This window comes from Sebastes umbrosus, chromosome 1 (assembly GCF_015220745.1).
Source record: "Sebastes umbrosus isolate fSebUmb1 chromosome 1, fSebUmb1.pri, whole genome shotgun sequence".
Taxonomy (NCBI): domain Eukaryota; kingdom Metazoa; phylum Chordata; class Actinopteri; order Perciformes; family Sebastidae; genus Sebastes; species Sebastes umbrosus.
The window spans coordinates 32,541,191-32,557,273 of NC_051269.1; the positions used below are offsets into that span (position 1 = coordinate 32,541,191).

At 43.8% G+C, this 16,083-nt stretch overlaps 1 protein-coding gene across 6 annotated transcripts in view; it reads left to right on the forward strand.

Moving 5' to 3' along the window:
* Positions 1-16,083, forward strand: part of LOC119485011 (plexin-A1-like) — a 233,385-nt gene that overhangs the window by 134,018 nt on the left and 83,284 nt on the right. For all 6 annotated transcript variants that reach the window (XR_005206159.1, XM_037764274.1, XM_037764301.1 and 3 more), the window contains one exon: positions 3,356-3,470. Coding sequence is in view for 5 of the 6 variants with exons in the window: in XM_037764274.1 (XP_037620202.1) it covers positions 3,356-3,470 (115 nt within the window). In the remaining variant the exon portion in view is untranslated. The remainder of the gene's footprint in view (positions 1-3,355; positions 3,471-16,083) is intronic.

A 16,083-nucleotide genomic window follows, 5' to 3' on the forward strand; every position in this document is an offset into this window, starting at 1 on the left:
AGCGATCAGTAGGGGGTTGTCAGACAGGGCCCACTGCTGGCCTTGGGTGGCACACATAATGGCACCGTCTCTTATTTCAAAGGCCGTGATCATAAAAGTCGCAGAACGTCGGCAGCGGTTACCTGCTGATATTTTGCTCGTTATTTCAAAGTCACTGGTACACTAACAAGGTTGATTTGACATGAATAAAAGATAAAAGTCCAGATAAAACAGATTATTATCAGGGCTTAGCGACAGATGTGCTTGGGTGTGAACTACTAACTAATACATTGTACCGTTCGCTGCTTGGTTCTGGTTACCTGCTGTGTTAAGTTGGTGTTGTACTGTATTTTGATGAGCGCCGATCCAACGGTGGGCCCCCAACACAAAAAAAAAAACCTCTTTGACATTCAAACTAGTGATTGTTGCCGAGCTAACAAACACCATCAAGCTCCAACAATGAGCCCGGCTAAGTTGCCACGAGTTCATTTGTCTTGCATCAGTAATGTCATCTGCTCTTTTGTTCAGTATTGACACCCCTTTCTTCTGTGTCCAACTCACTCGGGACTAAACATCGAGCTAAAACCCCCCCACAGTTCTGCCATTTGAGTCGATGCACTGTATGCTAACCTAACCTAACGTAGCCTAATCGCTTTCCCTCCATTTGTTGCCAGCATTGACAAATCTCCTATTTGCTCCCGCGCGGTATTAAGAGGCCTGTTATTTCCTCAGCCGCACATCCCTCATTCTAAATGGACAGCTTCTCTCAGCACAATGCTAAATTGGTCAATTAAAGCGGCAGCGGGATTGAATTAAGCTCCAGCCTCTGATCTCGCTCAAAAGGAGGGGTCTGGCCTGGAAACGATCACTTACAGTGCGCACCTGACAAACGAGCGGCCCTAATTGATCCAAATGAATCCACGTCAGGGTTTGATGGAATCGTACTTTCGCTCCGTCTCAGAGCTCAAGAGTTAAAGCCCTAATTTTTCAGGCGGATGAGAGGAAAGGCATTTTACGCAGGGTTAAAAACACACTTGAGAGCTTGTCGGAGCGGGGGGGAGCGGGGGGTGGTGTTCATATAGCGGTTCAGACAGACGCGCAGATTCACACCCGGCAGATGTGGCTGAATACAAATCAGCCTGTATGTTAAGCACCTCTAGCCGCTCTTTTTTATTGTTATGGATCCAGACTTGCTTACCTTGACTGTACTAGATGTAGTGTTTTATTATATTCCCAATAAACCATATGCTCACACAAAGCGTAATGGCTAAATGAGTCACACGGAAGAAGTTGTGACTACAGTAAGCTTTGTAATTAAATGAAACAATTTTATTTGTAAGCTCATAATGGTTACATTAGATAATGCCGAGCACATAAATGAGATTCCAAGTAGCGTGGTATCTCTCTAGGGCTGAGAGAGGACCAATAACAGGAAGCCGTGTTGATAAACTGTCTGCTTGAACCCGTCTGGCTCTCCTCCGCGGGTCCCCTTAGATGCAAATACACACACACACACACAGACACACACACACACTCACACACTCACTTTCAAACTTTCGACCTAATGTTTCCTCCCTCTCCCGTGAGACTCCCACGCAAAGCCCCGCGGGCTGCTACCCCCCCATCCCTATTTTCTCCCCTCACTCTCTCCCACGATACCTGGCGTCTAAACCTCTCTCAGGGAAATCCACCTGCTTTTGATCTCTCCCTCTTCTCTTTCCCTCTCTTCTGTCTCCCATCTCTCTCTTTCAGCCCGTCTATCTGCACCTCGCCTCAGCTAAAGCAGGTGAATTTAAAATGGTGGAGCGCTCTTAGCCCCGCGGATGAAAGAGAGCTTTAGACAAAGAACAGGGGGGAGAGCTTTTTAAAATGAGGAGGCAGCGAATGAAAGGGATGGATGGGGATGGAGACGAGAGAGAGAGAGAGAGAGAGAGAGAGAGAGAGAGAGAGAGGCAGAAAGAAAGAGGCTCAGGGCTGAATGGATGGAGAGAATGACAGCAGAGGTATAGAAAGAGGGAGAAGAGAGGCGGAGAGTAGGCCGATTGTGAGGAAAGATCAATGGACATATAGGAGCGGCAAGCGATGGACAGTTACAAGCGAGTGAGAGGTGATGAATGAGGGAGGTGAGGGGGAGAAAGAGGTTAAGACAGTTGATGGATAGGATGGAAGATGGGTGGAGGAAAGGTGAGGATTCCAGACAGGGTGGGAAAAAATCCAAATTTGACATCGGATGATAAATAGACATGAGACGGTGAAAGGAAGGAAATCTGAGAAAAGATTTAAAAAACACAGTTGGTTAGGTATTTACATTTTAGTATTTGCTGTGTTATATCACAATCAGTCCTGTTTCCCCCCCAATACTTCTTCCCCTTTATTTTCAGTCCCTGTCTTTTTGATCCTTCCCATACTCTTTAATATATGTACTGTAAACACCCGGTTGTTGACAAAGTAGATAGAGTGATGAGCGGGGAAAAGCAAGATTTCCAAACTTTTAAATTGCTTATTTAAACATCCCAAACAAAGCCGACTCTGTATGCCCCTAAACTGGCTCTAAATAGTCAGGAACCAAACACGCTCTCATCCCAACTATAGTTACTCTTGGCGTCACTTTAGGCTTAGGCAACAAAACCACTTAGTTAGGTTCAAGGAAGAACTACACGGTTGTGCGATGAAAATGACACTGAATGTTGTGAAGAAGGGACACGAACGAACAGCTCATTGTAATGTGAAAGTGAAACTTAATGCACGGGAAGGCACAAGACATGAACGGCGGTCTCCTGGATGAAAGCCCTGTGTTTGTTGGACCCATTCACCTCCACTCACACTCACCCAGTGTGTCTCTTTCGCTCTTTAAACTACTCCACCGCAGCACTTTACCTGAGTGTTTACTGTTGCCGCGGATGAGTTTACATAATTGTTTACATTGTAGTTAAAGGAAAGCATGGTGCGTTTCATACCAGCGCTGAAGGGTGCCTTGTGCAGCGGTACCAAACGCTGACGGCTGTGACAAAACCTCGGTATTTGACGCCCTGGGAATGAGAACGGACTGGTATTTCTTATTTCAGTGCACTTACTTAGGGGGGAGATAACATGGAGGAGATTTAACAAAATAAAATGACCTCTTCTAACCAGTTTTATCAGTTTGTTTAACACATAAAGTGAGATATTTTTGATACAAAGTCAGTCATTTCTTTTTTTGTCACACGTAAATGATCCAATATGACACCACCTCACTCTGTCCTGTTTTTTGCCGTCGCTCCGCTTTGTCAAATGAAGCGTTAAACGCGGTAAGATAAATAATTTAGACTCAAGTCTGAAAACAGCTGACCCTGCTAACTCCCTAACCGCCACCTCTCACCTCTCATCTCTGTTTCAGCTGCCTCTCCTGTGTGAACGGCTCGTTCCCGTGCCACTGGTGCAAGTACCGCCACATGTGCACCCAGAACGCCAACGACTGCTCTTTCCAGGAGGGACGCGTCAACATCTCCGAGGTAAGAGTCACACTGCGGATGCAGCAGCAGTCATTTTTATAGCCCTGATGCAATTTTATGTGTCCTCCCCTTGACATAAGTGTGGGATAAGTCCAAAATGCAGCTCAAGAGATTAGATTTTTTATAGTCTTCCCGAATGTAATTTTAAAAGAAAGAAGAAAAGACAATAGGTCCTTGTGATATAACCGCTTTTTTTTCACATACAGTGTGGTTGATCTTGGTTCTTTTCTCAAACATGCAAACACAAATTGCACTCAGCTACACACACATGCACCTTTACCCTCGCACCTTCTGTGGCTTTAGCCTCAGGGTTTCCTCACATCGCCCCGCTGTGTGTGTCTGCTGTCTGTATGTGTGTAATAGCGGCTCTTGGCGCAGTGACAACAGCTTGTGTACTGTGCAGCAATAATTCTGTCGTGGCCCATAAGGCCATAAGCAGGCCGGAATGAATGACTGTCTATGGAAATACTGCCTTGTTCTTACATAGCCAAATGCTGCATTAGCATAAAAGCTAATATCAATCGCGCCGAGTGGCGGCTGCAGCGGGCGACACGCGAGGCATAACAAGTGTTTGTCAACTGCTGGAGTGTATGCAGGGATATTAGTGATGGACACACAGCCACGTTATGTTTTCATTGTGCTTTTCTTTCTCTCTCTTTTATACTCGCCAAACACACTCTCGCATATATTAAGAGGCACAGAAAAAATTCATATCTTCTCAATGGACTTATGGATGTAAATCCACTGCACTCCCAGGTGACTGACAGTCATGCCTGTTCTTTATCTGATTGACGCCTCACACACAATAATGCACAAATACACACACGCATACACACAATCCCACGCCTATCTCCTTGTGTTTGAGGTCTGACTCTCCCCGTTATCTCCGTGCAGATTAAAGCCCCCCCTTGTTGGCCGGCCTGAATCACCGGCCTTTATTAATTGGTCAACCTTTATCCAATTACTTTCCTCTTTATCTCCTCTCTCAACCGGAGCTGTGCAGAATCCCAAACACTAGCACGCTAAAACCACAGCCTCCACGGTGCCCATCCAAAACAACACACGGGCCCAGCCTTCACGCCTCACGGAGCTAATGTTAGCGGATTAGTGCGCCCATCTGCAAGACATGGGGAGAGCGCTGGCTAGCACACTCTGAGCTGAGAGAGGCCAGAGGGGCAACGGATGGATAAACAGGAAAGGCCTGCAGTGACGAGAGGCAAAATCGGAGGAAAGCAGCATGTGCAAGTAAACACATAAACTGCGTAGTAATGTTGATGAACGACAGGAGAGGAGGGCTCAAAGTGTAACATGTATTAGAGTAAGGCCTACCTCTGTCCACAGGCTGATTAAATACAGTTTTTGAGGCATTTAGATGTAAAATATAGATCTTCTCAGGGCTAATGTAAAAAGGTATTTTTGATGCAGTATGTTTCGAGGTAGAAGCTTAGTTCAAACCAATGGGCAACCGCGGGGTCTGGAAAGTGAAGCCAATGCTTTCAGTGCCTTAAACTTGCTTTCTTTCTAACAGCCAGCAGGGGGCGACTCCTCTGGTTGCAAAAAGAAGTCAGATTGTATAGAAGTCTATGAGAAAAAGACCCTACTTGTCACTTGATTTATTACCTCAGTAAACATTGTAAACATGAGTTTATGGTCTCAATCACTAGTTTCAAGTCTTCTTCAATACAACATGATGTTCATTTAGTAAATTATGGTCCCATTTAGAGTCAATTAGACCATAAAGCAGGGGATGCTTTAGGGCGCGGTTACCTTGTGATTGACAGGTTGCTACCACGGCGTTGTCCGGTCTGGGAGTTGTCCATGTTTTCATCTTAGAGCTTTAACCCTTTCACAGTGTTTTCAGTTCATCAAAGTTAATATTAACATTTTGGTTGCATAAAAATGTTCTATTCAGCGTTCGGTTGTACTTAGCTCCACCCTCTCGTGTCACTTCTGGTTTCAAATAACCAAGATGGCGAGCTTCAAGCTTCAAAACAGCAGTCCACAAACCAATAGGTAACGTCACGGTGACTACGTCCACTTCTTATATGCAGTCTATGGTTAAAACCAGGATGAGCAAGAACAAAGAGAGACAGCATAGCAAAGAGACAGAGACAAATGGATGGAGAGGGAGATGAAGAGATTGAGAGAGAGTGAGAGACACAGCAGGAAGAAAGAAGGGACAGACAGACCGGCTGACATGTGGACACAGAGACCTCTCCTGTCACCTCGTCTGCCCAAGAAACCACCGACCACATGCTCCACCAGAGAATCCATCATCTGCACTGTCACACACACACACACACACACGCACACATAGACACACAGCTACTATACTTTCATGCACAAAAGTGTAAACATTGTGACAGTGGCATGCACGCGCACACACATACACAGAGTCATTCATCATCCTTCTCCTAGCTGCCATATCCATTAGTTGCGCTCTCAATGCCCCAACAAGTACAGCTCTTCCTGTAGGCTAGACTTATCCTTCTCCTCTCCCATCTCTCTCCACCCCATCCCTCACCACTTTGATGCTCATTCACCCCATTTTCTCCTCATCCCTCTTTTTCTTCTTCTTCACCTCTGTGTGTGGATTATATATAGTTAAAGAAAAGGAGAAAGAGGACAGAAATGATCCTTAATACCTTATGGTTTTTGCCCCTTTATCTACCCGGTGGAGTGGGAATGGGTTGGCATGCCATCAGGGACGTGTGTGTGTGTGTGTGTGTGCGTGCACATATGCTTGCACCCTTAATTTAGACCTCAAACGATCCTTTTCGCCGTGCTGTGGCTCAACTCTGAATACAAATAGCAGTGTTTAACATAAGAGTGAAATCGTCTCTCCTGATAGCAGACATTTCACTCAGACCTTTGCTGCTCCCTCCCGCGGAGGAACACAGTAGACGGGATTAAATAAGACTCATCTTCAGACCGCGATCAAAGGCCAGATAGAAGTTTTCACACAGGGCTGAGAGGTGGCTGCTCCACACGTCTGACTCTGTGTGGTCCGAGTGATGTCGTAGCGAGTAGACGGTAAAGCAAAGAGAGAATATAGGACCAGCTGGTCAAATGTCCAAGTCCATACGTACTGTATAGTGACCAAGACCAAGGTTAAACTTTGTTTTATATTCTTCTATGTCTTTACTACCGTGACAGATGTGCTAAAACCTTAAATTTGAATAGTTTTAGCTCAATAAAAATCAATAATCATCAGTGTCCTCATTCTGAATATAATAAACATTTAACAGTTGAACATCAAACATTTCCTCCTCTCCATCCTTATTTTTTTTTCCTCTTCAAGTGTTTCGCTCTCATCTCCTACAGTACAGTATCTGAATCTTGTGTTACCATGGCAACCAAGAGGATCGGCGTGTTGCCGACAAGGACTTTTTTTTTCTCCCCCCCCACCCTTTTTGCTTTATTTTATGTTCTCCCTCTCAAACAACCAGCGCCGTCTCGTCCATCTGTAATTTGTTCGACCAAATTACATTACGCTTTTATGATTGTCAGGCAAAGAAATAGGAAGTTAAAAGAAATGAAATCCCACAAAAAAAATATATATTAAACAAGCCGACAAAGGAGTAAAAGTGTTGTTTGTTTTTTGTGAACAGACTGTGTCAAGATAAGGAAGAAAGAGAGGGAAAAGAAATGGATAGACCGAGTCAGCGGGGAGGAAATAAATATAATGAGTGACATTTCCAAATCAAATATGCATGAATCAACAATGCCTCCAATGGCACAACAAACAAATTCTCGAATTAAGGAGCGACCGGGCGGAAAATTGCAGGAGAGGAGTAAGAGTTACTTTATAATAAAAACAAAAAAGAGCTGGAGAGAGAGGAAGACTAGAGCTGTGTATTTCCTTTATTCATGTAGTATGTTTTTCTTTTGTCTCCTTTACTTTTTTAAAGAACTTGATTGCCATTTCTTCCTCCACTTTTCTCCCCTTCTCTCCTTCCACACCCCTGAGGAGAAAGTGCTATTCTGAGCCAAAGCCTTGATGAGTGCCAGGCAAGGTTCGGGGTGGTTGGGCTCAGCTATGTTAAGACATGCTTACGTGTTTGTTTTGCTGCAAAGCAAGGCTCAGTCTCACTCGAGCAATCAAGGCAGCGGTTAACTTGATTGAGATTTGTGGGCACAGCTTTTTTCTCCTCCTCCCCCCTTCCTAAACTCTCTGGCTGTCGCATTTTTGCCATTTCCCAATTTCATTTCTCTCTCTTTCTCTGCTCCACTTGTTTTATTTGTCATTTTGAGTTTTAACTTTCGTCATTCCTTTTAAACAATGCTGGTATTGTTTATTTTGAGTTTAAGTCTAGACTGAGAAAAATCTAACAGTGATGGGCATCACATACAACATATCAAAATCCTTCCAGATGTGGTGACGTGGTTTGTATTTATGTCCAAACTCCACTTTCTGTCAGGATGTAGCCATTATAAACATTATGCTGTCCTGCACTTTATTTTAAATGTAATACAGTGCTCATCGGCATCCTGTTTCTGTACTTTTATTCAGTCATAGCTTCCTCATCAGTGTCCTCCACGTCTGTGTGCCGTGGAATGTGTGGTTCCAGCGATGAATCTTTCACTCTTTTATAAATTCAACACCTTCCACTCCTCGTCCTCCTTCTGTCCCCTCTCTGAGTCTGCACGGATGCACGACGGGTCAAACGACGTCAGCCTCCTACTTCTCTCTCTCCTCCACCGTCTTCTTCTTCCTCCTCCTCCTCCTCCTTGTGTGGTTGTGTGTGGGAAAACTTTTAAATCAATAGTTTAACGCTTTGGGGAAGACGCTTATTCACTTTCTTGCTGAGAGTTAAGAGTTACTTATAATCATAGACTGCATATAAGAAGTGGACAGAATCACAGTGACGTCACCCGTTGGTTTGTGAACTGCCGTTTTGAAGCCTCAAATTCCGCATTTTGCCCGTCGCCATCTTGTTTTTTTGCAACCAGAAGTGACAAGAGAGGGAGGAGCTAAGTAAAACCAAATGCTGAATAAGACATTTTTAGGCAACCAAAAAGGTTATAATCAACTTTCATGAACCAGAAACACACTGAAGGGTTAAAGGTCTAAGATGAAAGCACTGACCGGACAATGCCATGGTAACAACCAATCACGAAGTAGCCACGCCCTAAAGCATCCCCTGCTTTATGGTCTATTTGACTCTAAATGGGACCATAATTTACTAAATGAACATCATGCTGTGTCGAAAAAGACTTGAAACTAGCTATTGAGACCATAAACTCATGTTCACAATGTATACTGAGGTAATAAATCAAGTGAGAAGTAGGCTCATTTTCTCATAGACTTCTATACAATCTGACTTCTATTTGCAACCAGAGGAGTCGCCCCCTGCTGGCTGTTAGTTTAAGGCACTTCCGCATTGGCTTCATTTTTCAGACCCAGATTTTGCCTGCTGGATATAACGTGTTGCACAGACCCAGGCTAACTGTTCCCTCCTGTTTCCAGTCTTTGTGCTAAGCTAAGCTAACTGGTTGCTTGCTGTAGCTTCATATTTACCCTACAGATATGAGAGCGGAATCAATCTTCTCATCTAACTTTTGGCAAGAAAGTGAATAATGTTGAACTATTCCTTTTTTTAATACACTCAAAATGTTCATGTCACACACGGTACAGAGAAGCATGTATGTGAATCAAAGCATCGCCCCAGTCGTGCCGTCAGACACACTCGTGTATCCACACTCGAGCTCGACTGTCTGTTGCCAATTACACAAATGTAATGTTAGTGTATGACACATTGTCCCTAGACGCTGCATTAATAAGAGAGGCTCAGTGCAGGCTGCACTCGGAGCGAAGCATAACAATACGCTTGAATATATTTTCCCAATCACAGTCTCTCTCTCTCTCTCTCTCTCTCTCTCTCTCTCTCTCTCTCTCTCTCTCTCTCTCACACCCTTAACCGAGCACATACACTTATAGCAACACAGCAGCCTACCCACACATTCTTAAACAGTCACAGAAACACATGCTTACTCTCTCCCTTTCTCTCCCCTGTCACACACACACACACACACACACACACACACTCTCCATGGCTGAAAAGGGTTATTTGTGATGGAGGTGTGAAGGCCCCGGACCGTGACATTCTGGCACACTGTGTTTACCCTGGCTGGTACTCCGACACTCAGCAGAACACACACACACACACACACTCCAGAGAAGGACATCCCACAGATTGTAGGCCAAGGCCGCTTGAGGGGCCTCGCTGTGTGCACGGCTATATGTGTGTGTTTGTCTTATACTGCTTTAGCGTGTGTGTGTGTGTGTGACTGTCACTGGTTCTTATCAGGACAAAGCACAACCAGCAGCACAGAGCTGCAGGGGGCGTGTGGGTGAGGGGGGGAGGAGGAGGAGGGAGAGGGCAAGTGGTTGAATAATATCCACCCTTTCCTTTTTTTGTTCCTCCTTCCCTCTCTCCCTCCTGGTGTCTTTATCAGTTAGTAATATCCGTCTTCTCCCCTCATCATCATCCTTTATTTTTTCCTCCCTTCTCTTCCCACGTGGGGCCTTCACCCAAATCATGTTTCGGCCGGTCTGTCGCCTTTTTCTGCCCACTGTCACGATCCACAGACTCCAGTTTTGTCCATCTGTCCTTCCCTCGTCCACCATCTTTCTCCCTTAATTTTTTTCCCTCTATCACCATACACAACTCCCTTTGTTTGCTCTTCTTTTCTATTTGTTAGTCCATTTTAGGGCTGTCAGTTGATTAAAATATTTAATCATGATTAATCGCATGATTGTCCGTAGTTAATCACGATTAATCGTCAAGTATTTAATACTCTTATCAATATGGGAGTGGGCAAATAGGCTTGCTTTATGCAAACGTATGTATGTATTTATTATTGTAAATCAATTAACAACACAAAACAATGACAAATATTTTCCAGAAACCCTCACAGGTACTGCATTTAGCATAAAAAATATGCTCAAATCATAACATGGCAAACTGCAGCTCAACAGGCAACAACAGCTGTCAGTGTGCTGACTTGACTATGGCTTGCCCCAAACTGCATGTGATTATCATAAAGTGGGCATGTCTGTAAAGAGGAGACTTGTGGGTACCATAGAACCCATTTTCATTCACAAATCTTGAGGTCAGAGGTCAAGGGTCCCTTTCTGAAAATGTCCATGTCAGGTTTTCCTCGCCAAAATTTTGCATAAGTTTGGAGCGTAATTTAACCTCCTTCTTGACAAGCTACTATGACATGGTAGGTACCAATGGATTCTATAGGTTTTCTGATTTCACATGATGACAGTATCTTCATTCTAGCTAAATCTGAGCCCCCTACAACCTCCAAAAGATCAATTGCATCAATGTGTTATTAGAATTAGTGCCGTTAAAACGAATTTGCCTTAACGAGTTATCATCGCGTTAACTTCGACAGCCCTAGTCCATTTATTTCCTCTCTCCACTGAAGCGCATCATGTAGCTGCACACGCATAAACACACCCACACATGTGTTTCTGCTAATATTAAGAGGTCACGTGCCAAAGTCATATTTAATAACCGAAACAATGCTGGGAAGTTGGAGCAACTAAATGAGAAAATGGGTGGAGGTGGGACGCAATATCCCCCGTGCAGTTCTCCGAAACAATGCAGTCCTTCCTGTGCTTCATTTATTTCAAACCAAAGACAGACAGAGGTGCTGTAATTGGGACCAGATGTAAACAGAGAGAGAAGGCAAGGAGAAAAACAAAGACAAGGGCAGAGAGGCCTGGCAGTAACAAGCGGCAGATTACATCCAGAGTGACGCAACTTCTTTTCTAAATGCACTCCATGGTTGAAGGGAAAGGGAGGGAGAAATGGAGGGAATATGGAGAGGAAGTGGAGGCGACAGGGTGAAGTAACCACATGGCTTCTTTGCCAGATGGATTCTTAGTCTGGCCGTGATCGTACAGCGCTTAACCCTTGATTTGGTTTTGGTAGCGGTGCACCTCCTTTAGCTGTTCAAACTGCTTCTGACAACCCTTGAACTTTCTCAGGAAACTTCTCAGACGCTCGTCCAAGAGTCAATAATCACATTTCCACCTCGGGGAAATCAGAGAGGGATTGTATCAGGTGTTTTGGCAAACTCTTCCCGAACATCCCTCTAATTTGTTAAAAGAGAACAATGGGGTGAATTGAGGAGTGTAAGCGTTTTTTATGTGATTCAGCCCCTCAGTCACGCTCTAATCCTGCGTGTGTGTGTGTGTGTGTGTGTGTACTTCCCGCTCGATCACACTGTTTGTATCAGGGAAAGAAAAAGGCGAGATCTGGATTTTGTCCCTTGTGTGCACTCACACACACAGATGTGTTTTGTAGGCTAACACACATGCACGGTCTGTCACATATGCATGCAGATGTTTCATCTCTCCGTCTCTCTGTGGCTATTTTTAGCCCAACCGTCCCGCAGCTTATCTTCCTTTTTTGTCCTCTCCTCCAGCTCTTGCTTATGTTTTTTCAGGAGCTTTAGCTAAAATTCCCTCACTTAGTGTTGAAGCATCCTCGCATCGTGTAACCAGCAGAAGGTAGTGCAGGGTGTGTCGCCCTGGCTTGGAGAAACTGTGGAGAGACCAGCCTGTCGTACCCTAAGAAGTGTGCTTAGTGGACACTCTACACAAGGACGGCAAACAGTTATGGAAGAGGGTGGAGTTTAGCAAACGCAGCTTGCTTTAATGCAGATTTGAAGGACGCTTTCTTGGTCTAATTGGTTGAAAAGTGTTAATCCTTATATGACATTGAGAAAATGTGAAGCAGTTGAGCTCAGCACTGGCAAACGCAACGTCGCTGCTAGGTTATTCTCTCCGTGATGTAATCCTATCAAGGTTAGAATAGTTTCGACTTTACAATTAGTTTTTATTTCACTTTAGTTTTACCTTTTTGATTTCATTTGAGTTTGGTTTTAGTTAGTTTTCACATTGTGTTTGCTAGTTTTAGTTTAGTTTCAGTTTTTCAGAAAGGTTTTACAGTTGTCTATAGTTGTCTATAGTATATATATATATATATATATATATAGTTTTAGTTTACTATAATAACACCGAATGCTATGCCACCCCGCAAGGCACCGGCTATGCCAACATGCTGGCTGCAGCGATGAATACAAGATCAGTTAGAGCTTAATGAAGAGCTAACGTGAAGCAAAGACTCACACAAACACATACACAGGGATATGATGACATGATAGATGCACACAGGTTTTGCAGGCCGTGCACGAGTGTGTTTTAGCGTTCGTGTCCGTGCGAGTGTATCTATGTGTCAGCGACGGGTCTCGCTGGTTTAATTATTCAGGCTGTATGAAATCCTCATTTCCGCAGCCCTCCCAGTCAGCCCCGGCTAATGGTGAACACGGATGAATATTGCATTTTCACCATCAACCCCTCGTGTGTGTGTGTCAGAGAGAGGAAGAGATAAATGCCGAGTCACTGAGAGGAAGAGATGACGGCAGCTGGAGACAGATGAATAACGCTGCAAAGTGAGCTGAAGGGAAAAACAAACTGAAAAGTGCAGGCGGAGCTGAGGAGGAGAAAGAGAGTGTGATTGAGAAACGGCGACCGCCTGCTGCGATGGAGAGGCATAGAAAGAGCGAGAGAGAGGAGAAAAAAACCTGTGGCGTGCTGCGTCGTCCAATCTCACAAGAGCAGCTAACTGTCTCCGTCATGTCGGGCTTTTCACCGTGCTGTTTTAGTAAAGTGGGCCGCACGGATTTTTATTCCATCCTCCATTAAACTGACACAATTGCACTCCCATGGAAACCCGGGATGGTCAGTGACATACAAGCTTTGGAGACACTGAGATGGACACTGGTGCCAGTGGAGCGCTGGGTATCACCGAGTTTTTATATAGTCTGAATTTATCGCCTTAAAGACCGTAAAATGGGTTTATTTTCCCCACCACATAACGGCTTAACATTATTTTTTAAAATGCAAAGCACCTCACAGATCCAGAAAGAAGAAGTAATTTATTCATTCATTTGCCTCCTAGTGGCTGACGGCATTGTTACTTCCTACAGACGACAATCTGAAGCTGCCTTTTCTCTGACAAACTGAGCAGTAGATGAAAATGTATGGCATCACCTAAAAATAAGCCTGGCAGTAGCGATATATTGCATCATGCAACTCGTACTTTGAGTACATTTTGACACTTCATTTTATGCTGCCAGTTTATGTATCGTAGCTTTGTTTGTTTTTTTCGGCACATCTAGTCAGAAGTGGGTTATTTAGTTGCAGGCAGCGTCTTAAAAAGAAGGAGTGTGTGAAGTGTGAATGAAGCATTATGTTCTCAGCACAGTGGGATAGATTGTGGCACAGGTCATGGAGAAACTGAAACGTCTGCGCTGTTCTCTTTGTTTGTTTTCTCAGTGGCACAAATCAGTGTGTTTCTGGGCTCCTTCATCTGGTTTCTGTTCTTTTTTTCTGAAGGAATACTGCAGCAAAATGGCAAGTGGGCTGTTTGCAAACTACCTGGAACGATTTTGATAATCGATTAATCGGTTTGAGTCATTTTTTTAAGAAAAAAAAGTCAAAATTATCTGATTCCAACTTCTCAAATGTGAATATTTTCTGGTTTCTTCACTCCTCAATGACAGTAAACTGAATATCTTTGAGTTGTGGACAAAACAAGACATTTGAGGACATCATATTGGGTTTTGGGAAACACTAATCCACATATTTCCCCATTTTCTTACATTTTATAGACCAAACAACTAATCGATTAATCGAGAAAATAATCGGCAGATTAATCGACAATGAAGATAATCAGTAAACCTTTTCACTCTTGATCACCAATCTTTTAACACTGGAGGACAAATAGAAATGTACGGTAAATTGTGCACACATAGGTGCGGAGAGTTAATTGTCAAGCAAAGCTACGTACCTGATGTAAGTTTAGATCATTTTGGCGTGTATGTCCACCTCTCTTTGATAACAAAAACCAGAGTTAGTGCATGTTAGCGCTGAAACGCTGTGTGCAGGGAAGAGCCATCGGCGGCAGACGAGAGAGTGAATCTACCTCTGAAATCAAGGTTTGTCTTTGAAAAGCTGAAAAGCACAAGGTTTGATCGCTGCTGACATATCTGGGTTAGAATGATAACAGGGTGCCAGGAGTCTCCCCCCTCTCCCTTCCCCTCCTCCACCCTATGAAAATCCACGAGGAGAAAAAAGAAGACCCACTGAAAAAAATATTCACACGTTGCTGCTTTTTATTGTTTTATAGCATACTGTGTGCGCCGTCTACGTCGAGGGGATAAAGTGTGTAGGTTTGGCAGCTCGCTCGCTTGTAAATTAAGGGATTAGGAGATGAAATCAACATGTATGTGTGCCTGGGTGGTGCATCAAAGCACAGAGACTGTATGTATGTATAGGAAGAACATATATGAAGGTAGATTCAGTCGAGCTCTTGCTCCGTGAGACTTTGATAATCCTTCGCTGAATAACATTCATGTCACACGTTCGCCTGCATCTCGCTTTAATTCAAACTCTCCTTTCTGTGCTCCCTCATTCCTCTGCACTCGCTCGCTTTTCCCATTTACTCCTCCTCTCTCTCTCTCTCTCTCTCCCCATCTCCTCTCCCTCCCTGCATCACCACTCTGCTAGGAAACGTAGGACGTGGGCGGACAATCTCACAGTCCCTTTCAAGGTTCAAAGTCCCTTTTCTTCCTTCACTTCCGTCGCTCCTGCACTGTTCTACATGTTGCTGCCTTATTAAGTTATTCCTCTCCTTCTCTCTCTCTCTCTCTCTCTCTCTCTCCCTGTGCTTCCCCAACAGTAAATGTCTGGCTGGTCACAGAACATCTTTCTGGTTTCTGCCTGCTAATGAGCCCGCCTCAACTTTGCGTGCACATACGCACACACTTTGTACATGCTTCCATGTATGCACCGCACCCTGCAGCTCGTGTAGATATTCACTTTTTATAATAATTGCACACTTGTATACTGTTTTTTTTTACATCTGTGCACAATATCTTGTAGATTTTAACCTATATTTTACATAGACTAACGCCTACATGCACTCCTTCTAATCTCTTTTGCCAGTGATTTAATGGGGAGGCGTCTTTGTCTTGCTTTTGTCGGGCTGCTAAGAGTCCCAACGCACACTAAACACACACTGAAAGGAACATGTGGCTGCTGGCCAGCTGGTAAACGGCAGAGGAGGGAATATGTGGTCCTGGCTTTGACATTGTGATGTATGACACGATATTACATGCTTATATTAATTAAGGAATGATTTGGAAGCAGACTTACATTAACAATGTGGTCGGCAATGCAATAAAAATGTCGTTATCATTTACTTCGTCACAATATATTCTATTTTTTTTTTATCAAAAACTGATTCTTCTCATCTAGAAATCAACCAGCCGTACGCCTTGTCTTGTCTCATTATTTCACCACGCTGTCTGAGTTAGCCATCATCTCACAGCACACTTATACTTTAGTTTTTCTTCTTCTTCTCTGTAGTTTGTATATATTTCCACTTCATATCCATAAAAACACAAAAATGGCTGGTGGAAGGAGAAAAACTCCATTTTGGTTTGTGTGTTTGTATGTGTTGTTTCAGGGGCTATAAAGTAGCGCAAATCGGATGCAAAAACAGTTTAATTGATCATATTTCATGTG